Below are 26,033 nucleotides of genomic sequence, written 5' to 3' on the forward strand. Positions count from 1 at the left end.
CCGGCATGGCTGTTTATTTCACCTGGGTGCAGGCGGGCTGAGTCCGAAAAGAGAGTCAGCGAAGGGAGATAAGGGTGGGGCCGTTTTATAGGATTTGGGTAGGTAAAGGAAAATTACAGTCAAAGGGGGGTTGCTCTCTGTCGGGCAGGAGTGGGGGTCACAAGCTGCTCAGTCGGGGAGCTTTTTGAGCCAGGATGAGCCAGGAAAAGGAATTTCACAAGATGATGTCATCGGTTAAGGCAAGGACTGGCCATTTTCACTTCTTTTGTGGTGGAATGTCATCAGTTAAGGTGGGGCAGGGCCTTTTCACTTCTTTTGTGATTCTTCAGTTACTTCAGGCCATCTGGGCGTATAGGTGCAAGTCACAGGGGATGCGATGGCTTGGCTTGGACTCAGAGGCCTGACAGCTGGGATTACAAGCATGAGCCACTGTACCCAGCCTCATTTTAATTCTAGTGCTGGTTTCTATATTGGTCTCCAGATTTGTGTATCCAGTGACTTAGCTGACACCCATCCTTAAATGTTTGATGTGTATCTAAAGTTTGAAATGTCCCAAAACTAAACTTTAGATAACTGTCCCTTGCTTCAAAACAACAACAAAAAGAAACTCTTCTTCTCTCTTATTGTTTTACTAAATGTCACCACCATTCACCTAATTGTTTATGTTCAATTTTTTAGAATCATATTTCCTCTCTTTCTGTCATGACTACATCTAATCCCTAAGTTAATCCTGTCCACTCTATCTTTAAAAAAACAAAATGTTTTTAATCTAGAATTCAGACCACAAACAGTGACTCATGACTGTAATCCGAGCACTTTGGGAGGCTTAGGTGGGAAGATCACTCAAGCCCAGGAGTTTGAGGCCAGCCTGGCAACAGAGTGAGACCCTATCTCTACAAAAAAATAAATATTAGCCAGGTGTGGTGGTGTGCACCTTTAGTCCCGGGTACTCAGGAAGCTAAGGTGGGAGGATCATGTGAGTCTGGGAGGTATAGGCTACAGTGAGCTGTGATCGCACCACTGCACTGCAGCCTGGGTGACAGAGTGAGACCCTGTCCCAAAACAATGAAATTAAAAATCCAGAATTCGGACAGTTCTCACTACTCCATGACTACTGGTATAGTCCAACCTAGCATTCTGTCTTGCCTGAGCCACTGGGAGCCTCTCAGTAGGCCTCCCTAATTTTACTTTTGCCCCACTACAGCCTATTCCGTACACAGGATCCAGCTGCATCACTGCCCTCCACATAACCTTCCACAAGTTTCTCATGACACTTAGAATAAAACCCCACATTTAAAAGATCCAGCATGATCCATCCCACAGCTACCTCTGTGACTTCATGTCCTACCAGTCTCTGCCTTGTTCACTGCCATCCGGCCACACTGGACGTTTGGCTGTCCCTCAGAGATCCTAGGCAGGCTCCTACCTCAGGGCCCTTTATGCTTCTCCCACAGATACTCACCTGGTTCTCTTTCATCTCACTCAAGTCTTTGTTCAAATGTCACCTTCTGCAGAGTCCTTCCCTGTCTGTCACTTTCCAGGATCTTACTCTGCTTTATTTTCCTTCACAGTACTTAGTGCCACTTGATATATTTGTTTATTTGGTTTGTATGTCCCGACTAGAAGGTAAGCTTCAGAAAAGCATAGACTTTTGTAAATCTGCACTTAAAATAGGGCTTGGTACACAACAGGCAGTCAGTAAATACGAAATGAATAATAGGATCATTCAGCTAATAGGTGCTCAAGCTAGAACTGAAACCCGGTTGTTCTCTTGTCTGTCTCCCTCCCTCCCTCCTTCCCTCCATCTCTTTCACTCATGCCATTCAATAGTCCTCCCTCTTTTGGGAAGGGGATATAGAAGTGTTCGGACTATTCAATTAAAGATGTAGTAGATTAATGGATTTTTTTAACACCCACCTCTTTGACCTCATAAACACCTGTTTCTGTTATTTACTTCTTTATTGCTGATATCCTGACCGTCAAACAATCAGCACATTTTACCTTCCCTAGGTAGAAGAAGGCTACATGCATTAAGTAACATCCTTTTGCTTATTTATAGGAAGCTAAGACTATCTCCTATTTTGGTCTGCCATCCAAAATACATTATACCAAAAGCAAAATGAGATTACATTTCCCTACATGACACAACTTAGTTAATTTGAAATTCAGTAGATAAGAAAAAATGTGCTTTAAATCAAAGAGAATTTGGATTTTATACTCTTCTGATTATAGGACAGGAAATAGATAACTACTTTGAAGACTATTTTGATTAAACTGATGTTAATGAATTTAAAATATCTTTATTAATTTCTTAATTTAACAGTTATTTTATGCTTTCTATTAAAAGAAATGACTTATTTTTATGCAGTACAGGATATAAAAAGTTTGACAGCAATTTTTAATAATTGCATTAACACAAAGCTTCTAGTTATAGAAGTGTGTCTTAATTATTCCATATTCATAAATAATGGGCATCTTGGAATTATTTTTGATTAAATCAAGATGTGTATAAAGCAAAGGAATAGAATTCTAGATGGCACTCTGCCATCCTTGTTCTTTGATGGACGTTAGCAAGTGAGAAAAGGCTTCATTCACTTGGTTACACTTTGAAATAAGTGGCCAATCATTATTAATTCATTTTGCACTCATTGTAATGGCATAAATCATCATAAATTCATTTGGTTTAAAGTGCATATAATATGTTCTCCCATAGGAATTTGGTTGTAATTGAGCTATTAATTAAAGTATTTTTTAAATATGACCTTTTCCCCCTTCTTCACTATTCAGATCCAGCAACCGGCAGTGGCTATTTCTTCATTCATGATTTCCTTTTAAGTATGAGGAATGTAATTGTCTTAACTAGGCCAGTTGACTAGCCTAAGAGTGACCAAAGCCCGAGAAAGTAATTATTTGTGTTTCCTACCAGCAGACAGCAGTAATAGTCATGAATTATCCCTTGGGTGTTTGAAAAATTCTCTAAAACTCTCTGGTTTTGTAATAATTCTAGTAAGAAAATGTTATTCTCCCTAGTAAACATGGTTTGACTCTGTTTTAATTTCTAATCCTAAAAGCTCCTCTCTCTGGCCAATGGTCTTCCGTTAGCATTGGTTGCCATTCAATCCAAGTTCCCTTGCCTTTAGCAAAGGACCCTTCATCATGGAGGGCTTCTCCCCTCCTGCTTTCTGTGTGCCATCCGTCCACATTTCCCTCTGTCAGCCTCCTCAGTAATCCACTGCCTGTCACTGTTTTCTAATGGGTGTACCAGCGATTTATGAGGGCTTATGATAGCTGGTTCTAGAAACTTCCTGCAGGTAACCACAGATTCCTATGAGGTCTTCGGGTTTAAGGGAAGCATCAAGGGAAAACTTAAACCATTTTTATTATTATTATACTTTAAGTTCTAGGGTACATGTGCACAACGTGCAGGTTTGTTACACAGGTATACGTGTGCCATGTTGGTATGCTGTACCCATTAACTCATCGTTTACATTAGGTATATTTCCTAATGCTATCTCTCCCCCCTTCCCCCACCCCATGACAGGTCCCAGTGTGTGATGTTCCCCACCCTGTGTCCAAGTGTTCTCATTATTCAGTTCCCACCTATGGGTGAGAACATGTGGTGTTTGGTTTTCTGTCCTTGTGATAGTTTGCTCAGAATGATGGTTTCCAGCTTCATCCATATCCCTACAAAGGACATGAACTCACCCTTTTTTATGGCTGCATAGTATTCCCTGGTGTATATGTGCCACATTTTCTTAATCCAGAAGTTAGACAGAAATTTTAAAAAGGAAATAAAAATTACAAATGGAAGACTGGAAACAATCTCACTAGTTTTGCAACTTTTAAAATCCTTAATTATTTTGTGCCTTTTCTGCACAAATAGAAACTATTTTTTTAAAAATCTGCATGATTAATGTCTTGGTTGCATCTGTGGTTATAAGAAAATAAAGGTGTGAGGCACCTCTGGTATTCTATTAGTATACACCACAGGCAGTTTACTCTGTGTATATGTGTTTTAAATGAATAAAATAATTCTAGTGATTAAAAGAAGTCTGTGTTCTGTTTGGGAGGTCGGAGGCAGGTAGATCACGAGGTCAGGAGTTCAAGATCAGCCGGGCCAACATGCGAAACCCCATCTCTACTAAATATAGCAAAAATTAGCTGGGCGTGGTGGCTCATGCCTGTAATCCCAGTACTTTGGGAGGCTGAGGCAGGTGGATCACGAGGTCAGGAGTTCGATACCAGCCTGGCCAACACGATGAAACCCTGTCTCTACTAAAGATACAAAAAATTAGCCAAGCATGGTGGCACATGCCTGTAATCCCAGCTACTTGGGAGTCTGAGACAGGAGAATCCGTTGAACCCAGGAGGCGGAGGTTGCAGTGAGCTGAGATCGCGCCATTGCACTCCAGCCTGGGCAACAGGGTGACAATCCATCTCAAAAAAAAAAAGAAGTCCGTGTTCTGTATGTCTGTTGTTGTGTATGTGCTGTGAACTGAAGGTACTACTATCAGGTGCAGTCCCTACCCTTGTTCTAGAAATAGAGGAAAACAGTGAAATAGCAATATGAAAGTGTTATTTATCAAACAAATTATGCTAAAAATGATACGTGATGCTTATAAAAATATGTAACTATGTTTCTTTATAGTTAATGATGTGTTTTCCTATAACAGGCATTCAATAAATGTAGGGTGTGTTAATAAATTGAGTCTGTGCTTTGTGATAAGGATAAATAAATGTTCCAAAATAGAAATTCATTAAGCTATTCTAAGTAATAAGATAGAACAAATGTGTGTAAATGCATGTGTGTGGGTGTGTGTTATAGCTTTTAAATGGACTGACCATCATACATAGCCAGATACTACAAAAGTTTTCAACATTGGCATTTGTCATTGGTCAGCTCATGATTGAACAATATTCATCTTGCCAGAGCAACAAGTTACCCATAGTATAATATTGTCATCTGTTTAACCACAGCTTACATAGGCTTTATTTTGCTCTCTTTGCCCCAATCGTTTTCTCCTTTTTAGCATTTTGCTGTTACAGCAAAGTGTAAATATTTTCTTGCAGCTTTGCTCTTTCATATCACCTCATAACACCTTAAAAAAAAAAAGTACAATTAAAGTTGGGACTCTTAAGAAAATTAAAAATTTGATATGAATTAATAGTATTAAAATATGAGCTATTATTATTCTTGAGACATAACAACAGAATTCATTTCTCAACAGCCAAAGGGTCGAAGTTCATTGTGATGTATCCATTGCTGGATTTTAAGTGTTTTCTGCTTTTTAAAGGATTTTGTTTCATTTTGATTTGTTCTCTAGTGTTCTGAGTCTGTCTGCATTTCAGTAGTTTATTTGTACATTTGGCCAGACATACAGGGGTGGTGCTGAGATGTTACACACTAAATTCTCACTGTAAAGCTGCTGCGGTGTCTCTACTGCTTACCTAGCTTATAGGTAAGAAACACGAATAATTTGATAACTTAATCTTGAAGATGGCCCCAGATTGACATGAATAATGCTGAATTCCACCCTGTAACAAGTTGAGTTAGGAGTCTCTTGACATTCTCAATCAAGAGTCAGTGACTAGTAAAAGGTCTTTGTGCTTGTGTTACTTATATAGAGAAGGTGCCCTTTAGTTCCCCCAGGACAGTACATTTATTACAAATGGCAATGATTTCCAGTCTTTTGGATATCATGGACCAGTACAATTTCTAAAAATAAAATATAAGGGCATTTGTTAGTACTATTTCAATTTTTTAATTTTGTTTTTTATAAACATTAGAGAATACCACCCTATTAAAAAAATATATTCACCAAAAAAAGTAGTAAGAATATAACCTCACCAAAATAGTAAGACCATATCTCAGAATAAGTACTCCTTTACATTGAATAAATATAACTTTAGGAAAAAGACTTAGTACATTGTTTATATTTTTCATATTTCACCATGTAACTGTGGAAACTTTGCCATTGTTCAAAACAAGTTTGTAGCAGACTCTTGGAAATTTCTGACCTGTGCATAATTTTGACTGTGCTAGGCACATATAGTATAAAGTAATTTTCAACATTTACCAAAGCAACAATTATATATTAAGTTCTTATTGAGTAGAAAGCACTGTGCTAAGCCTTAGGCCTAACATAAAAGTATTTTTCTTGAATCTCATTTGGCCCAAGGAACTTACCTATTTAGCAAGTATGAAAGGTAAATTAGTAAATAAATAAAAATAGCTTTAAGCAATAGAATAAACGCCAAAAGATAGTATATTTGTGTTTGTTCAGTGTGTGCGCAGTAATTGCCATATTAAAAGGAAGAATTTCATTCTAACATAAGCAGGGAAGATGCAGTAGAAATTGGTAGCTACCTACCCCATACGATTCTTCCCTTCCAGGTCACAAAGCCTCAGTTTTGTTGAAAGTGGCAATATGTCCAGCTGACAAACTGCATTTCCCATGCTCCCTTGAAAGTAGGGAATTATTATATGGTATAATTCTGGCCAATGAAATATGTAATTAGACTTTAAAAGGAGCTAGACTTAACTGACACATGTCCTTTTGTCCTTCACCCTTCTCCTACTTCCTGCCTGGGAAGTGGATGCTGTGCTGGATGTGGAATTAACCATTTTGTGACCATGATGCAACTAAGTTAGAGCGAAGACAATTATAGGAACCTTGGTATTGTTATGTGTTGCTTCAGTGACAAAAACTCATTGTTTAAGAAAAGATAAAACCTTACTTAATCTTCTGTTTTGGGGAGATGCTCATAACAGCAGCTGAAATTATTTCAGAAGGAGGAGAAAGTGGACTTGGGATTGGTTGTAGATACAGTTCTGAATCCATAGTTGGTAGTGTCATGAATACAACATGGTCGCAAAGATATAAGTTGTATACTGGTTATTACACATTGTCAGGGCCACAGAGACCTCAACTCCTTACCCAGAGCTACATCTAACCACTTGTCCTCTATGGTTCTGTTATCTCATCGAACATAGAAATATACCAGATTTTTCTAAAGGTCTTTCCATTCAGAAATTCTTTGATTCTAATTAATCCCATTTGACTGCGGATGAGAAGATCAGAATAAAAAGGGCACTTGCTCTTTTCTTTTCTTTTCTTTTTTTTTGAGACGGAGTCTTCCTCTGTTGCTCTGTTGCCCTGGCTGGAGTGCAGTGACGCGATCTCAGCTCACTGCATGCTCCGCCTGCCGGGTTCACACCATTCTCCTGCCTCAACCTCCCGAGTAGCTGGGACTACAGGTGCCCGCCACCACACCCAGCTAACTTTTTTGTATTTTTAATAGAGACAGGGTTTTACCATGTTAGCCAGGATGGTCTTGATCTCCTGACCTCATGATCCGCCCACCTCAGCCTTCCAAAGTGCTGGGATTACAGGCATGAGCCACCGCGCCTGGCCGGCACTTGCCCTTTTCTAATCACACGACATCTCAAATATTGATCTTTTTAAAACCAAATGTGATCAGATCTCTCCTTTGCTTAAAACTTTGTAATGGTTTTTTATTATCACTGGAATAAACAAACTCCTTAGCATGGCATATAAGGCCCTTTGTCCTGGAGCTGTAATAACCTGTCTTGCCTTTTGTTTCACTGTTATACTTCATCCCCCCTGCCCTCTTCTCCCCTTCACCCATTTACCCCTTCCCCAACCATACATACACACAGTTTCTAGCCATGCTGTACTACATGTAACCCTGTGATCTTGCCATGTTCTGTCTTATTTCCTGGTCTTTACATATGCTCTTTCCTCTGCCTGGAATGTTTTCTTTCCCTTCTCCTTTAAGTGGCTAATTCCTACTTATTTTCAAGGTTGTGGCATAAAGATCACCTTCCTCTGGAAGCCTTCTTGTACCCCCCAAGATGAGGCTAAGTGCCTCTGTTAAGCTGTGTCTTGTTATCTTGTGCTTATAAAAATTATAACACAATTCACAATATATTTAAATGGCCTGTTTGCTCCTGCTCCTGAATTAGAATGAATTTCCTTAGTGGAAAGAACTGAGTCCTAGTCTCCCTTTTTTCGCTAGCACATAGTAGAGTATAGCAGTATGCAATACACAGGTATTACATGAATATTTGAGTCGATGGGTTGGCACCAAATGCAAAAATCCTTGACTGAATACCAGGCCAGTTAGCTGAACTTTTTAATACCGTCACTGGAGAACCTTTAAGAAGAAGGGATTGGCGATGATGGTCAATGGTAGCATCATTCCCCACCTTGCCTTCTCAATGAGATACTGTAGAATAGTGGTCCATTTATATAAAATAAGGAAATATTTATTTTCTACAAAGTTAGATTCTATCTTATACAGATTAAAATATACATTTTTTACTCAATACCAACCAGTTAAGGAAAATTATGGGAGGCAAAATTCATAAAATTCTGTCTTAAGACTTTATCAAGAGGGAAGACACTATCATTATCTTGATTTCAGCATTTGATCCTCTTTGATCCATGTTGAGAGCACATATGTCATATGGAATTATAAAGTAGTAAATCCCTAAATTAGAGGATACAATAAAAGTTAAGAAAGGAATAAATTTAGCTATGTCTTTCTATTATATAATATTTTTTAAAGGCTGGTTTCTTAATATTAGTATAACAAATAGATGATTAAGAAGTTTGAAGTCATAGGCATCCCAGATTATTCCTTCAGAACATCATTGTCATTATTGCTAGTAGCAGAAAAGTAATATGCTTCCTATTAATCACCAGGGCTAGAAATCTAAAGGTTTAACTTGAAAATCCTTTTTCACACTGTTATTTACATGTTTTGTTTGGGAAAAGTTGTCAGAAATAGATACGGAGTTTTAACATTTGTACATCTTTGTAATTCCAAAACAGCTCCCTGAAAAAGAGAAAACATCATACTCTTACCAGTAGATTTGAAATTTGTGTGTAGAGTAGCCCATTTTCCTCTCTCCTTTTAATGCCCTCACGTGGCCTGCCAGAGCTGTAAAAACTGCCCTGCCAAAACCGTAGGGATCTTTACTTTATGTTACTTGGAGACTATAATTTGAACTAAAGAAGGAGAGATGCTGTAGGGGAATTTTACTTATGAGGTCATTGAGTGAAATAGAAAATGATTAAAGAGAAGGGACGGTGGTGCTCTAGAGACCCTGTGTTTTCTGCTGAGCCACGCATTCTCACAGCGAGGCCATGCTTGACAGAGGAGCAGCAGGCACTCTTGTGGCCCTTGTAGAGCCAGGGTCTTCTGAAAGGAGACAGAAAGGGAGAACGCTTTTCTGTCATTTCATCCAAGTGCAAGTGATCAGTTCCCTTATGCTGTCCTTCCCACTTTGTCAGAACAGTGATGGAAAATATCAAGATATCGACCACTTAGTGTTTATTTTCACTCTCAGGAAAAAATTGTCCAGAGTGGTGAGGAAACTTCCTCCAGAGCTCCCAACACAGAGGCCCTTAGGAATCAGTGAGGTCTCTAGTGTTGCCTGTATGCTCCCATCTATAATGAATACAAAAATGGTAAAGTGCCACTAAGGAAATTGATGACTGAAATGCTGTAAAACATTGTACTTAGGAAACTTTACCTCCTTTTGCGATACTACTTAGCAAGGATGCACCTCCAGGGAGCCTTATTGCTTAGATTGGAAGCCATGGCTGCTAGTGTTTCAGGATGTCTGCAGAGAATAGCAGTTGGAGTTTTTCTGTAGCTCTTACGACTTCCAAGAAGTAAAAAATAAACAGGAAAATGGTAGATTTCTAGACATTTTGAAATATCATTCGGACAAACTGGGGCAGGGAGCTGTATTGGAAATATTCTGACAGTAAAGGCAGACCTGTTTTTCATTTATGTAAATAATGTGTGCAAAGCACTGTGGTTGGTGGTTTAGAAGATGCAGGGTTGTATGATACACAGTTACTACCCTCAAGGAACTGACAGACTTACTGAGGAAAAGGGAAATGCTCATATTTAAAAATAGGAGCATTTCATGTGATAAAAGGACATGTATGTGCTGGCAGAAACTAGAAAACTGTGTTACCTTTTTTAAAGGAGTTTATTATTTTTCTGATCCAAAAGTAAAACATGAAGCTTTATATATTATAATTATATAGTTAAATACAAGAGTAACATTTACAAATACACATATGAAGTATGAATTTTGGGATGTTGTTTAGTTTAACTGCAGGAATTGTTAACCCACAATCTATGGCCGCCTTGACATTCTTCTGAAGAATTTGATGGGTATGACTGTGTGTGTAGTTTCCTGGGGAAAGGACTGATGGCTTTCATCAGATTCTTGAAGGGTTCCGTGACTGAGAAGAAATTCAGAATCACTACTTTTCAGTGTATCCACTGACTCTTATCCTGGCTTTACAATACTCTTCCCTTCTCTTCCTTTCCATTTCAATCCTTTCTCATTTAACAATTGACTATAATATAAAAATTATTATATGCTTTTGTTGGTTGGATATGATGTACTAAAGTTTATGTGCCATTTTCTTCATTTAGAAAAGAGCCATGTTTAATAGGTATTCAGAATAAGCACTGTAGTATGAGAAAAGTCAGGCTCAGTGAGTACCTTCCTAGGCCTGCCCCCAGTGAGTTACGGAACCATGGTTAATTTCCTGTCTTCAACCTGAAGCGTGTGTTCCTCTTAATCATTATGCTGTACTGTTCTGTGACTTAGGAACTGTTTTCTTTCTTCCCTCAAAAAACAAACAAAAACTCTTCCAAATTACAACTTGCTTTTCATAACCCCTGCTGTTTTTCTTTTTTAAATGTCAAAATGCCTTCTGAAGTAGATGAAGTTTTGTGGCTCAATAGCCATTAGACGTAAGTATACAAATTGTCAGCCTCATCCTCAACATAAAGGAATACCTGTTTATTATTAAGATCTAGGTCATCTCATCAGATTTAGAAATAATAGTGAACTATTAACATGTTTAACAAAATCATGTGAAGAACTTACCACACCCTTGACATAATTGTACTGTATCAGTACATACACCAGAATATAGAGGAAAATAGATGCTTTGGGAGGGAAGCTTTTTCAAACTACGTGTTCTTCGTTCTCCATCCTTCATTGCAATGTGCCTGTAATGAGGGGTGTTATGATGGGGAGTATTTTACATATGAACTGTGTTAGGTGCAGAAGAAAAGTTAAGAAATACCGTATTACATTATTTGAAACCGTCTCCATTTTGCAGAACCCTGAGTTAGGGAGAAACATTGTTTGGAATTTAAGATCATTGATATGTTTTGAAATTATATATACCCATTTACATATAATATGTAATTAAAACACTTTAGAATACGGTATGAAATAATATAGCCTAACTTTTCAAAGAATGTGGCTGAGCAAACCATTTATTTAAGATCTTTGTAGTCTTGAGGTTCAGAACCTTTTTCAGTGAAAAAATTCAAAAATAGATTATATTTGGAAAGTATGCTTCAAAAGAAAAGATTACAAAAGTAAAATTCCCTTAATGCTCTGCGTTGTATTCTGTCATTTCAGGCAAGGCACTGACGTTTCTTCTGCTACAGCCTCCAAGCCCCAAACTTCCTCCACACAGCACTATCCGAAGAACAGCCATTGATCTGATTGGACGCGGGTTCACCGTCTGGGAGCCTTACATGGATGTCTCCGCTGTTCTGATGGGGCTTCTGGAACTTTGTGCCGATGCCGAGAAACAACTTGCCAAGTATGTGCGGATCCCAGTTAATTTGATTTGTCACAGTTCTTTGTTTTAGGGGTTTTTTTTGGTGGGCTTATTGATCATTCTATAGAGATTGTGCATGTTTAATAGACAAAGAATAGACAAAGGTCTCCGTATGTGGAGTTTTGAATATAGACAATGGAAAGGAAGCATGCTTCTATAATTGTAACACAATTGAGATTTAGCCCTGAGCCAGTGAATGAGATGTGACTTAGTTTTCCAGTCGTACTTGTTGTACCGTGAAGTATTACTTGCTAATAATAGTGTAATATAGTTTATAAGGAAAATGATATATATATTAAATACTTGATACTTGATCAGAAATGATTATGGCCAGCATACATGGCCAAATTGGGGAATTGCTTCTCCATGCTCATATTAGCCTTTAAATCAACTTCGTTGAGGTTTCACTTAAACACAGTAAAAGACCAGCCATGAGGAGGTGGCAGTGATCCAGGGAAGCAATGATGAGAGAGTTCTACAAGAGGAAGATGAACTGAGGGAGCTGCTAAAGTGAAATAGGTGGGAAACACACGTGGTGACCTACTGACTAGGATTGATGAGGCAGGGGGTCCTGCTGGTGGTGGAGATTACTGCTGGTTTGGAGACTCAGCCTCCTGATTCCTGCAAAGAGTTCTTTTGTTTCCTTTTGATGTATAATACACGTATCATGAAATTTACTACTGTAGCCATCTTAAAGTGTATAATTCCTTGGCATTAAATATAATCACAGTGTTGTGTAACTGTTACCACTGTTTAGCCCCCCACAGAACTCATCCTGAATGGAAGCCCCATGCCCAGTAAGCAGTCCTCCCCTGTTGCCACTTCACCAGGCCCTGGCAACCATTACTCTTCTTTCTGTCTCTGTGAATTTGCCTCTTCTGCATATCTCATAAAAACAGAACCATACAAACTGTGGTCCTTTGTGACTGGCTTCTTCACTGACATGATATCTTTCAAGGTCCATTCATGTTGTGGCATATAATAGTGATTTGTTGCTTTTTATGGCTGAATAGCATTCCATTCATGGTTATATCACATATAGTTAATCCATTTACCTGTTGATGGACATTTGGGTTGTTTCTGCCTTTTGGCTCTTGTGAATATAGCTGCTCTAAACATTCGTGCATAAATATTTGAACACCTGTTTTCATTTCTTTGAGTAGATACGTAGGAGTAGAATTTCTGGATCATCTGATAATTCCATGTTTAACTTATTGAGGAACCACCAGACTGTTTTCCCACCAGCAGTGCACAAGAGTTCCATTTTCTCTACAGCCTCGCTAACACTTGTTTTTTCTTTCTTTCTCTCTTTAATTTTTTTAGTATAATCATCCCAGTGGGTATGAAGTAGTTGGAATTCTTGAACTGTCCCTTAATGCCTCCCTTAACGAAAATGTTACCACCACTTGGATTTTCTCAATGAATGGTGTTTCATTCTTGTCCTTGTTAACTTTTTTTAAAAGTAGAGTTCTTAGCCCTTTGCTTTGCCATTCCCTTAAGTTCTGGCATGCTTTGGGTCCATAGTTTTCTACTGACTGCTCTATGCTCAGAAAGTAGAGGAGCAACTGAAGGCTAGAATGGAACTCTGTGGCTTTGTCTACAGATTAGACATTGCTAGCCCAAAGTCCCAAGGTGATTGGTAGAGGACATTCATTCCAAACCTAAACAGCTGCTGCCCGCCCCCTAGTTCCCTCCTATCATACTACCATGTGTCCTACACTTTTCCTCGGTATCTCCCCAGCCGTATGCCCTCCAGCAAACTACTTTACCTCTCTGTATCTGCAAGTTGGGGCTAATTAAAGTACCTGTCTTCTAAGGTATATTAAATAAGCTTATATTTGCAAATTGCTTAGAATAGTGAGCATATATTAAGAGATGAAATGTCTTCCTATGTGACAGAAGCACTGGTGCTGATGCCATTGTTAGGGCCTTGTATTCAGCAGATCAAGAGCTGCCTGACTCTAGAATGAGCGGTTTAGCATAATGGTAGGCAGGATAGTGTTCTGGATACAGGAGGCCTGAAGATTCTCAATGGGACTTGAAGGATTAGGAGGCAATTTGAGCCCAGGAGTCTGTGCCTATAGCGTGAAGCAGCTGGCCTTTGCGTGAAGCCCCAGAACATCTTTTCAACCTCTGCCCTCCCCTTGGCTGCAGCTGCCATGTACACCCGCCACACATCAACAGTGCTGGCTTCTGTTATTGCAGCTCTCCTGGTTTGTCTTCAGAAGCATTCACATTTTTTGATTGTCTAAAATTTTGCTTTGACTTAATTTTGGAGCTCATTTTTAAATCTGATCAAAACACAATTTCAGTAGTATGCACTGTTTTGTTGCCTGGGAGGAAAAATGATGGGCTTTTATTCAGGGTTAGTATTTTTTTGTTTGCTTGATTTTGTTTTTAAATAAATTTACATTAGGCTTGTACTAGAAAGCATAAAGATGCGCTTAGGTCTTATCTACATGTAGTTTGTTCACAGACACAAAAACTGAAGTTTTCAGTAGGCAATTTAAATCTTGCTACTATATCCTTTTCTGTCATGAAGATTAGTATGACTTTCTATACACAGCTCTGAATAAATGAATGTATCAGCATGTAGCCTTGAGGAGTCCAATGTAATTTTCATCATGATAAATTGCATAATAAGCAAGAAAATGTTTGCTTATTAATCTATAACAAGATTTAGATTGAAAATGGCCTGTTACATCCGTGACACACTCAGCAGAGGGTGCAGAGGTCTGAGATGGTGGGAAGTGGAGCAGCGATGTGTACAGGGGGTTAAGTGTGGATCTTACCCTTGTGCTGCCCTGCTGGGCTGCCCCTTTTTGTGCCTGATTTACTGTGTACACCGTAACACTGCTCAGCCGCCTTGCCTCTGTCTGTGATGTTAAGCTTGCTTTATGAAGAAGCTTTTATGTTAGGCTTGTGCTTTTTAAAATTTCAGTTCACATTTATTGAAAAAGAAAAACCATAAGCAATGTTTCCTACTTTCTTCATATTCTTGTGAGTTTCTGAGGGCAAGGGTTTTGTGGAGGGGCAACCAGTCAGGTCCCCTGCCTTGTCTGGAGAACACATATCGTGGCAGAGTTCCCTTTTGCCTCTCCCCCATGTACCGATATCTCCTGCCAAGCTGACTCCTAAGAGGTCTCCTAAAACACTGTATATGCTTCGAGATGAGTAGGGTATTTTCTCACTGGGCTTGGTGGCTCATGCTTGGAGTCCAGGAATTTGAGACCAGCCTGAGCAAAATAGGAAGACACCCGTCTCTAAAAAATAAATAAATACAAAATTAACAGGGCATGTGGCATACACCTGTGGTCCCAGCTGTTCAGGAGGCTGAGAGGGAAGGATTGCTTGAGCCAAGAAGTTCAAGGTTGCAGTGAGCCATGATCGAACCACTGCACTCCAGCATGGGCAACAGCGAGACACGACTCTTAAAAAAAGAGTATTGGAGAATGGCGTAAACCCGGGAGGCGGAGCTTGCAGTGAGCCGAGATCCGGCCACTGCACTCTAGCCCGGGCGACAGAGTGAGACTCCTTCTCAAAAAAAAAAGAGTATTTTTTTCCAGAATTGGTTACCCCTTTATTTTAGAAACATGATATGCAATTTTACATCTTTGAAATCAAAATATCTAGTTGTTTTCTAATGTTTTCAGTTATTTTGCCAAATTTTTACTATTTATTGATTAATCAAGCATATCGAATAACTAATATGTGAAAGGAGCATTAGGTATTCTCTGTAGTTGCAAATTTGAATCAAAGATCATGTCTTCAAGACAGTTGCAGTCTTACAGGAAAGGCAAGATCTGCCCCGAAATAACCATGACACAAAGTGAGAAGGAAGGTAAAAAGTGTAGACATTCAGGACGTAGTGAAATGAATCACCCTGCATAACCAGAGAGGACACAAGGATATTTGGATCTGTCATTTGAGTGATTATGAGGAGAGAAGGGGAAGGACAGGGGCATGCGAAAGAAAGGGGTAGGAAAGCACAGGCATGCCAGACATCTGGTGAAAGGAGGAAAATGCTATTTTTAGCTAATTTTATTTGTTAATTTCTTGTAGAACTTAAAGTGGGATTCTCCCATGTAAAACTCAAACACAGTGGCTGGATGTAGTGGCTCATACCTGTAATCCCAGCACTTTGGGAGGCCTGCTTAAGCTCAGGAGTTTGAAAACAGCCTGGGTAACATAGTGAGACCTCCGTCTCTACAAAGTAAATAATTAACTGGGCATGGTGGCATGTACCTGCAGTCCCAGCTACTTGGGAGGCTGAGGAGGAAGGATGGCTTGAGCCTGGGAGGCCAAGGCTGCAGTAAGTGGTGATTGGACCACTCCTCTACAGCCTGGGTGACAGAACAAGACCTTGACTCTAAATAAATGAATAAATCTCAGACATAATTTCCGTCCCAGTTATCTCAGGGGAATAGATTAGGGTCAGGTAAAGGATTGGTATGCCTTTACTTTATGAAAAGATTGTTGCAGTGAGTTTTTTCTTTGCTTTTAACACCTATCACATAGCCTTATGCAGGGATATAGAGGCCTGGGGTGCAGTCCTCCTACTGAATGCTTATTACCTATGAGTTTCTGTGCCATTCAGATCTCTATGTCCTCAACTTGTTCTAGAGAAGTTCAAGAAACAGGCATTATCACCCCCATTTTGCAGATGAGAAAAAAATGAATCTGATAGAGAGATGCTGCCTCTTATCCAGAGTAACATTGTAGTCTCTGAAAAAAATAGGATTCAAACCCTAGTCTAGCTTATTCCAAAAGCCAAAGCTCCTACCACTATGCGATCTTGCATTCCAAATCTTAACATCCACAGAATTAAAACAATTTGTTAAAGTACATAATCAGAATTTTCAGTGTACTTTAGATTTTTAGATATGTTTAATAAAATTAGTTTCAACTGGAAATGGTGGTTCACACGTGTAATCCCAGCACTTTGGGGGGCTGAGGCGGGATCAGTTGAGCCCAGGAGTTTGAGACCAGCCTGGGCAACATAGTGAGAACCTGTCTCTACAAAATTTTAAAAAGCTATAGGAGCATGTAGTTCCAGCTACTTAGGAGGCTGAGGCAGGAAGATCACTTCAGCCAAAGAGGTCAAGGCTGCAGTGAGCTATGATTGTACCCCTGTACTCCAGCCTGGGCAACAGAGCAAGACCCTATCTCAAAAAAAAAATTATTTTCATCAAAGATTTTGTACCTTCTAGGATGTAAAAGCCATATTTACATATCAGTAAACTCCTGAGTACTTGTGTCATATATTATATGTTTATTCTCGCTAACAATAAATGTTGAATAAAGTCATGGGATTTAAAGATTTTCATTTTAGAGATGAAAATCTTTTTCAACATCATCTGATCCAGTACCCCTAATGTGCTATTAAGTAAAAATAAGGTTTAAACAGATTAAACAACTTGGCTGAGGTCACAGTGGTACTCAAAGAGCCAAGACTGTCACTCAGGTTTCCCAATTCCCATCTTGCAGCTCCTGTACCATATGGCTATGCCACCCTTAAAAAGGTGAGTGATTCGCAGGTAAAATCTTATGTGAGGAAATTTTTAAATAATGGGGATGGACTGTTCGTCCATGATGAACTGTTTAAGAGAAAATTGAGACTGCACGTCATTGGAATCATAGATTGAGCCATCCCGAGCTAATTGTGAGAAAAGTAGAAACATACAGTATTATCCTTTTCGTGCATTCATAATTTTGTTAGATCGGTATAGTTATGTGCATATTGATTGATAAAATGTTAGAAACAGCAGAAAATCCCACTATACAAAGGAGCAGAAAAATTCTTGTGCTCTTAGAAGGCTGGACTTCCATTTGTCCAAGTTGTGGTCTGTGATTTTGATCCATTTGCCTCATTCATGTGGCAGGACCTTTACTCTGAAAGAGAACAGTGGAGCAGTGCCAGCCTAGCTGCTGAAGGGGCCGGGCGAGCATCACATACTGCCACAGCTGAGGGACGTTAGTGAATTACAGACTGCCCACTGCTTTTCTGGGATCATCACAGTTTACCAAACATTCAGAGAGAAGCATAAAGTCACTGGAAACCACACATGCTTTGATGACACACAGATAAGTGCCGTATATTAGAAAGATTCTTTTTGAAAAACATTTTTCTATGGGAGAAAAACATTTTTTGTATGCTAACTCAAATCTCAACCTTTTTTTTTTTTTTTTTTTTTTGAGACGGAGTCTCGCTCTGTCGCCTGGGCTGGAGTCCAGTGGCCGGATCTCAGCTCACTGCAAGCTCCGCCTCCCGGGTTTACGCCATTCTCCTGCCTCAGCCTCCCGAGTAGCTGGGACTACAGGCACCAGCCACCTTGCCCGGCTAGCTTTTTGTATTTTTTAGTAGAGACGGGGTTTCACCGTGTTAGCCAGGATGGTCTCAAACTCCTGACCTCGTGATCTGCCCGTCTCGGCCTCCCAAAGTGCTGGGATTACAGGCTTGAGCCACTGCGCCCGGCCATCTCAACCATTCTTGAATTTTGGGGGTGAAGAGTGGAGAAAGAAACACATCATACAAATGCTAAGATGCTTTAGGATTCCATATTTAAGCTATTCATATTTTTCCTGTTTCTGTGAAATTTATTCTTAACAGAAAATTTATAATCTGAGGAAGCCATATAAGTAAATCCTATTAGCATAGTTTTTATTCACTGTAATTGTATTTAGCATACAGGAACTAGATCTTAAAGATATACATTTGAGGAAGGAATTGCCACCTTTGTGTTTAGGAACTCAATGCCACCTGCGAGTTATGAAATAAAGGTACAGCATGACAGAGGATATCTTGTTAAATTGAGGACAAATATTAACATACCTGTTTAGCCAGGAAGGAATAAAATGGGAATCCCAGGGGCTATACATTAAGTATGCATTTTTAAAGTCATTTTAGTAGTCTTTGTTTTTGATGGGGACTCTTTTCATTACCCCGCTCCTATTGACCAAAGTTTACAGGCTATTCAATGAAATTTTATATGTCTCCCCCACCGGCCCCCCTGGAATATTCCCTTACACTGTTGCTTAATTTGACAGATGATAAAGTCTGACAATTTTAGATCATGACATTTAACCAAAGTGTTCTTTCATGTAACTTTTGAAACGCTTTCACCCCGATGGAGTGAGCTTTAGAACAGGATTAATGAGCAGTTCTGTGAAGAGGGACTTCAGCCAGCGTGGACTATTTTTCCATTCATATTTTTATTTAAAATATTTGTCATCTCTGATATTTCATATTGGGTGTGTACACTGAAATGCTGAGTGAAACAGAGAGTCTGTCATGACCACTTTTTTTTAGAATAAAGAGAACCAAAAGACCCATCCTGTAAACCTGTGTAACAGATAATCCGCATAATAGCCAGATAGGCGGGATCAGATGAAACAAATGCGTTCCATGTTTACATGCAGATTCCAGAATAAGGTTGATACTCCTTTAATTTCAAACCTCTCATAGTATGGTCCTTCTTCATCCACATTAAAGCATATCACACAGACAATGCACTCTTGACTTTAGAGATAACCAAATGTAGAATTAGACTTCATCTGTTGGGACTACCAGATCAATTGCTTTGACTTCATTGCCTGGTCAATTCAGTCCAATAACTAGCTTAAATGATTTTTTTCCTCCTGCTGAATTTGCCAGCTACTTCACTTACTGCGTGAGTATGGACTACCACCATGTCCAGGGGCTGAACTGGGCACTTTGGGGAGATACACAGAATTGACAGGCATGTTTCAAATCTGTACAGAGTCCATAATATAAAACTAACACGTAAGTCCTGGCAGAATGTGATTTAGTATTAAGGGCCTGGAATAAATGGGGTTTGTTGTTGATTATTTTTGTTTCACTAGAAGTCAATGAGTGCTGTAGCAGTTAGAGAATACCATGTGGGAAGACCAGAATTGAACAGAGAGGAGGGAGGAGACTGTGCCAGTGGGGAAAGGGGTGGAGGAGAAGCATTAGCAAAATACTGGAATAAAATAAGGAACAGACCTTTAGGGACCAGCTTGGAAATTAGCCTGACTTCAGGAGCATTGGTGTTGAAAAGAGTGAGTTGAAAATTAGGGAACTAGATTATGGAGGGCCTAGAATCTTAAGCCAAGCTGTTTAGAGTTTTTCCTAGAAGTGGTAGAGAAGGTTACTTTTAAGTAGGGCAACCAGGAAACAAAGGTGGTGCTTTGGGAAGATGACTATGATGACGGTGAATTGAGTAGACTAGAGGAGGGACACAAGGTTTCTCTCTATGCCTTGACCACCTCTCTACCCTCACACACACAGCCCCCTACTTTTGCACTGTGGATGCCATACCCTCCAAGTCGCTGCAGAGCCCTGACCTCAGAGCTGTAGAGTTATCCACACTCTGTAGTCTTGTGCTCAGACTGCTGGATGCCAATGGAGGGAATCCCTCAGGTGTGCACACTGATGCCTCTTCAAAAGCGCTGGCTTTTCCAACTTCCAGTGAACTCAGTGGGCAGTAGGTTCACGTGTCTTTGATTCACTTCCTTCCCCCTTACCCTATAGCTTCTCTTCTAGACCCACCGTCCAGAACCAATGCACCAACCTTTATCATTTGTCTTACAATAAGAAGTTTGCTGATTCCCCCAAATTTACAAGGCCATTTGTTGACATGGAAGGACGATGCATGGCTATGCCTTTTGGCTTGAAACAGCGACCTGCTAGTAGTTTATCTCATTTTCCCTTCACCTTGCTTCTTTTTATGAGAAGCATCTTTGGTCAGAAGAAGCAGTTATTGTACATATAATATAGGAGCCGGCAGGGCTAGTTGTTTTTGTATTTGTTTCCTCATTTAATCGTCTTGTCAGTGCTGTGAAGTAGATATTTTAATATACCCATTTTACAGATGTTGTGCTTATTCAGTCCAGGGTGGCCACAGGGCACACCATAAGGGTAAGGGGAAAGTATCCACTTGTCACTGTGGAGTGAGCCCTGAAGATCTGTCAGCTGACCATTTCCACACTCAGGTGCACACATGATTGTGTCTCTTCATTCTGGGGGGGGGGGGGTGTGTGTGTGTCCCTTTCTTAGCCTCTCACTAAACATTTCTTTTCCATGAAAAGAACCAGAGAAGGGATGGAAGCAAGAACTTAGAGGTAATGGTGAGTTTGCTGTGATCCTGCTTATGTTGGTTTCCAACGGCAAGGGATCCCAGCAGCACACAGCTGGGGACAGACTGGACTTCTCTGGATTCTAGGAGGACACTGTAACTCTTGTCCTGCAGAAGCCAGACCCTTTCTCTTAGCACCTAGGTAGCAGTATATCCACAGGGAGGACAGACAGGCACCCAGAGCCATGAACTACAGCAGGGGTAACACCTTCCCTATTACTGTATTTCTCATGACACAGCCCAGTTCTTTGGGTAGCAGGATCACTACCATTCATATTTATGTTTCAGATGCAATCCTCAGTAGTTCACAAGCCTAGTTCAGCAGTGTATTGCCAATCCCACCCCTGTGAAGTTGGTCATTTTTGTACCCACACATAAGACTTCTTATTTAGCTGAGTCTGATCTTTTTAATGACTTTGTAGATCTTAGTTCTATTACGTAATATAACTGCTCTCCCTTACAACTTTATAACCACACCAGCTGATAACTGTGCATCCTGTATCTTCAAACCATTATTAATATTGAATAAAACAGCTGAAGGCCAAGTATAATAACGTATCACTAAAATCTTCTCTCAAAGATGCAATCTAGCCACTCATTCAAAGCCACTAAGTTTAGTCACAGTACTGGTTCAGTAATCCAAGTAACCACAATATGGTCACACCTCTCCCCACTGTATTTTCTCCAAAGGTTAGCTGTCCTGAAAGACATCACACAACTACCTAGCCCCTCACTTAAGTTCTCAGACCCGACTTCTCACTTGTAAATACCTGTATCAACCACTTCATAGAGATATTCTGGAGCAGATGCAAAGGGCGTGAAATAACACAGGAAAGCCTGACTTTCAACCTAGACCTTGGGCTCTGCACCCAGTTCTTCCCCTGTAGCGGGCCTTCCAGATCTAGGATGGGCTGCCCAGGAGATGGACATTCCTTTTCCCTGGCTGACTGCTTGTCAGGGAGGTTGCCTGGGAAATCTTTCCCAACTCCAGCATTCTGTGATTTTATTGATTTTCCCAAACTTGATTTCATTTTGTTTAGAATTATTCAACTAATGTAACATTTTGATTGTTTATAGCCTTTCAGTATCATCAGTCCCTATTCATCTATATTGATGGATGAAAGGAAGCATCACAGGGTATCTACAAAGTTTAATTGGCTTTTGAATCCTTGAAAACTTGACTTAAAGTTTGGGTTTATAATCTGAATTTTACAATAAGTATTAAGCCATCTAGCCTCAGCACTACTCACACAGTAAACATTTCTTTCACTGAATTTGCAATTAGCCAAGTTTAATCCAGAAAAGAAACTGGCCAACTGCCGATCCTGCTTTCTCACAGAACACCTCTTTCTAACTCCTACTGGGACCCAAGAGTGTCGGGCTCTTCCATGGCAGGGAGGTGGGAGATACCCACCGATGCCTTCTGCTTGTGCATTGTTCAGTATGTGTGTGTTCTCTCCGCTCACATCTTTCTTTTCAGTGTTAAACATCAAAGGAAAACTCTCCATACTCCTCTCCTCTGAGCCCCTGCTTCATCTCTACCCTCGGTATGGGAAAAAGAAGAGAGACAGTTATACTACCAGTCAGAGATTTAAGCAGTGTAACAGTCACAAAGACTTTATAAGTGAACTTCCTTTCACAATGATGAGAATGCCTACGTAATTTTTATTTTCAGCTACAAGTTAAAATAATGGTTCTTAGATCAGTTATAGAGATACCTATAAACTTTTTGAGAATTTTCAGTAAATACAATCCAGTTTACACATGAAGCACATAGACTCATTTTAATTGGAGTAGGATAAGTGTTCATATTCATATTTCTTATACATGTCTTCATATACATATTTAAATATAAAAATATTTAACTCGGGAAACTATAATTATATCCCATACTGAGTAACAAAATACTCCTTGTATACAGTTAATGGGCAGATCACGTACCACATTTTAATAATAGTCTTGATATTGTACCCAGTGGATTATATATAATATAAAGGAAGCTTGGAAACAAGAATGTTGATATTTTCAGTAGTAGAGGTGGAGAGTGAATATAGCATTACTCTCCTACCATGACCCTGGCATTCTGACAGTTTGGGAAGATCTCTTTCATTGTGTGCATCGTCTTACAAATAGCTTGGACAACATCATGCCATTTCGTCTTTATATAAACAGAATTAGTATCAGTTAATAGAATTTTTGGCAGTAGTACTAAGTAACTGTTGGTGGAGCATGCTGTTTAGTAGTTTGGGTCTAAAAGTACTAAACTGGGCTATACCGGCGGTATAAGGATATTTCAAAAGAAAAATAATATACAAACGAAAAATAATTTTGTCATTCTCAATACTTGTGACAATTGTAGAGACAGGAGTGAATCTTGCCTTCCTTTCAGATATACAGCCTTAGATACAGTCTTTTAATATGGCTTTATAAATAACTATTTTTAGGAAAAATTTGAAAATACTCAGCACGATAATTCGTTCTTACCTCATTCTGAGCTTTGTGATATGTATTCAGTACTAGTTCTTGATAATTTGTTAACAAGGCGTTTTTAACACTTTGGACAGATGCACATACTGTTTTCAATCTTCACGGTTAATTATTCCATTTTGTATTTGATGCCAGAACACTCTGACTCCTAATCACTGCCCATTGTTGCAAGTCCATTATATTCTAACTGTTTGAGTGCTCCCATTGACCTTGAACTGACATTATAAGCTGTGTCTAATCTTTCAGTCTATATTTCTAATGCTTCTTTTCTTTTTTTCCCTTTTCCTGATCCCTGTTTAGCATCACAATGGGGCTGCCTCTGAGCCCAGCAGCTGACTCGGCCCGCTCTGCGAGGCATGCCCTCTCGCTCATTGCCACCGCCAGACCACCCGCCTTCATCACCACCATAGCCAAAGAGGTGAGCAGAGCTTCTCGGTGTGCGCCATCTTCTCATTCAGAGGAATTATTTGATACTATAAGCTGAGGGTTCATATCCACAAATAGTCTTTCTAGTTTGTTCTAGAACAATGCAAGTTAATAATTTAGTACTGAAATGAACACATGTGTCTGTGTGCATGCACACTGAATTCCACGGTGTGGTGCATTCATTACCTGTGCTTCTGTATTCATTTCTGTTCTCAATGTTAATTCACTTGTAAATCTTTGACAATCATTTTTCAATCTGAATTATAGCAGGCATATGAAAACTCAAAGACATTAAAGGTGTTCACGTTTTTCACAGATAAGTACCTACTTGTCATCAAAACTAAACTTCTTATTTAGCACTGGCTCTCCAACTGTAAACAAAAAATGTAAGTCATAAACTTGCTAATTGTTTTTCCTATTACTTGTCACAGATAAAGACTTGAATGCCAATGGATTCCCACGTTCTTAGTGTTCAAACTAATTGCCCACATCTAACTGGAAAACTAGTAAAGAACAATGAGCCAATTATTGGAACTTTCCTATAGGTCTTAGTAGGAGGAGGAAAAGGAAAGAATGATCAGCTCTTAAATTTTTTTAAAGGTTTATTCCATTTCAGCATGAATAATGGGGAGATGCAGTGTCCACAGGGTGTGGGCTCTGTCTGAGTTGTTTTTCCTGTAGCTATGATGAATTTTTAAAATAATAAATACCTCTGAGTCTACTCAGATAAACTGAAACCTATTGGGCCTATGTCTGCCCCAGAGCTATCCCTAATAGGCATGCTGTAACTATTTGTGCCAAATTTCGCTGGGAGGGGAGGAAAGAAAGTCCTAACAGCATTTTGTATAGGCTTATGTGAGGCACTGAGGCTTTGAGTTCATATCTAAAATAAATTTGTAGACTAAGGGTGTGCATTTTTCTAATAGTGCATAGTGTTATAGTAAGGTTCCACTAGATTTAAAATATACATATGTATATATTTATTTTGTAGGTATTATATAGTTATATATAATGTGTATATATATATGTGGGTACAAGTGGTCAATTTTATTAGTCTTGGAAGATTTTTTTTTTTTTGCCAGTTTTTCCCATCAGTGGAATATGCACAGGTTGTAATATTGAATATAGTGAAAAAGCCTCACATTAGTCTGACAGGTCCTTGTATTAATTGTGTTTTCAAACTTTCCTTACACCATTTACATATGAGTTTTTTTTTTTTTTAATGAACTGTTAGAATACCCGTGCTTTGAATTCATTCTACTCCAGCTTTTGGTTGGAAAGGTAATTTTAAAATAACAGTCCACATTTATTACCTTTAAAAGCAAGTTTTCAGCCTGTTACTGTGGCATGTGCCTGTAGTCCTAGCTATTTGGGAGGCTGAGGCAGGAGGATCGCTTGAGCCTAGGAGTTTGAGTCTAGCCTGGGAAACATAGTGAAGTGAAATGCTGTCTGTAAATATTAAATAATAAATAAAACAAAAAACACACAGAAGTTTTCCACTTCACTGTTCAATCTTAGAGTATTAGAGTAAAATGCTAAAGTGTTTCTTATTATTTTCTCTGACCTCTACCCCATTTCTATGCCTACTACCTTATGGCTCTTCACAGGCTAGTCCAGGGCCTGTTAATATTCTTCCTCATCCAAACTATAAAGCTTACAATTGTATGGGGAAAATCACACTGAATTTATATTATTTGCCATGCTCATTATTTTTGGAGGCATGTTCATTTGGATTTCCCAGCTTAATTGTAAAGCACTTAGAGAATAATTTCTGGGACACGGTGTGGTTAAAGTATTATTTGTAGTTGATCCTCAAACAGTAAGGGAGTTAGGGGCACCGATCCCCCTAGCAGTCAAAAACCCACAAATAATATTTGACTGTTCCAAAAGTTAACTACTGTTAGCCCACTGTTGACCAGAAGCCTTACTGATAAACAGTCAATTAACACATATTTTGTATGTTATATATATTATATACTGTAATCTTACAATAAAGTAAACTAGAGAAAAGAAAATGTAAAAAAACTCATAAGGAAGTGAAAATCGATGTCCTATTCATTAAGTGCAAGTGGATCATCATAAAGGTCTTCATCCTTGTCGTTTCCACATTGAGTGGGCTGAGGGGGAGGAAGGGGAGGGGATTGGTTTTGCTGTCTCAGAGGCCCAGAGGCAGAAGAAAATCCGAGTATAAGTCAGGTCATGCATTTCAAACCCATGTTGTTCAAGGGTCAGCTGCACTATCATTACTTGAGAGCAAGGATCATATCTTTTACTTCCTGGGCATCTG

At 39.3% G+C, this 26,033-nt stretch overlaps 1 protein-coding gene across 2 annotated transcripts in view; it reads left to right on the top strand.

The window, feature by feature from the left end:
• The window catches only part of WDR7 (WD repeat domain 7), a 382,832-nt gene that overhangs the window by 263,749 nt on the left and 93,050 nt on the right, over positions 1 to 26,033 (top strand). For both annotated transcript variants that reach the window (XM_011949222.1, XM_011949231.1), the window contains 2 exons: positions 11,492 to 11,678; positions 23,621 to 23,738. In XM_011949222.1, coding sequence (XP_011804612.1) covers positions 11,492 to 11,678; positions 23,621 to 23,738 — 305 coding nt within the window. The remainder of the gene's footprint in view (positions 1 to 11,491; positions 11,679 to 23,620; positions 23,739 to 26,033) is intronic.

The sequence above is a fragment of the Colobus angolensis genome, unplaced genomic scaffold, assembly GCF_000951035.1.
Source record: "Colobus angolensis palliatus isolate OR3802 unplaced genomic scaffold, Cang.pa_1.0 Scaffold108, whole genome shotgun sequence".
In the NCBI taxonomy this organism is placed as follows: domain Eukaryota; kingdom Metazoa; phylum Chordata; class Mammalia; order Primates; family Cercopithecidae; genus Colobus; species Colobus angolensis.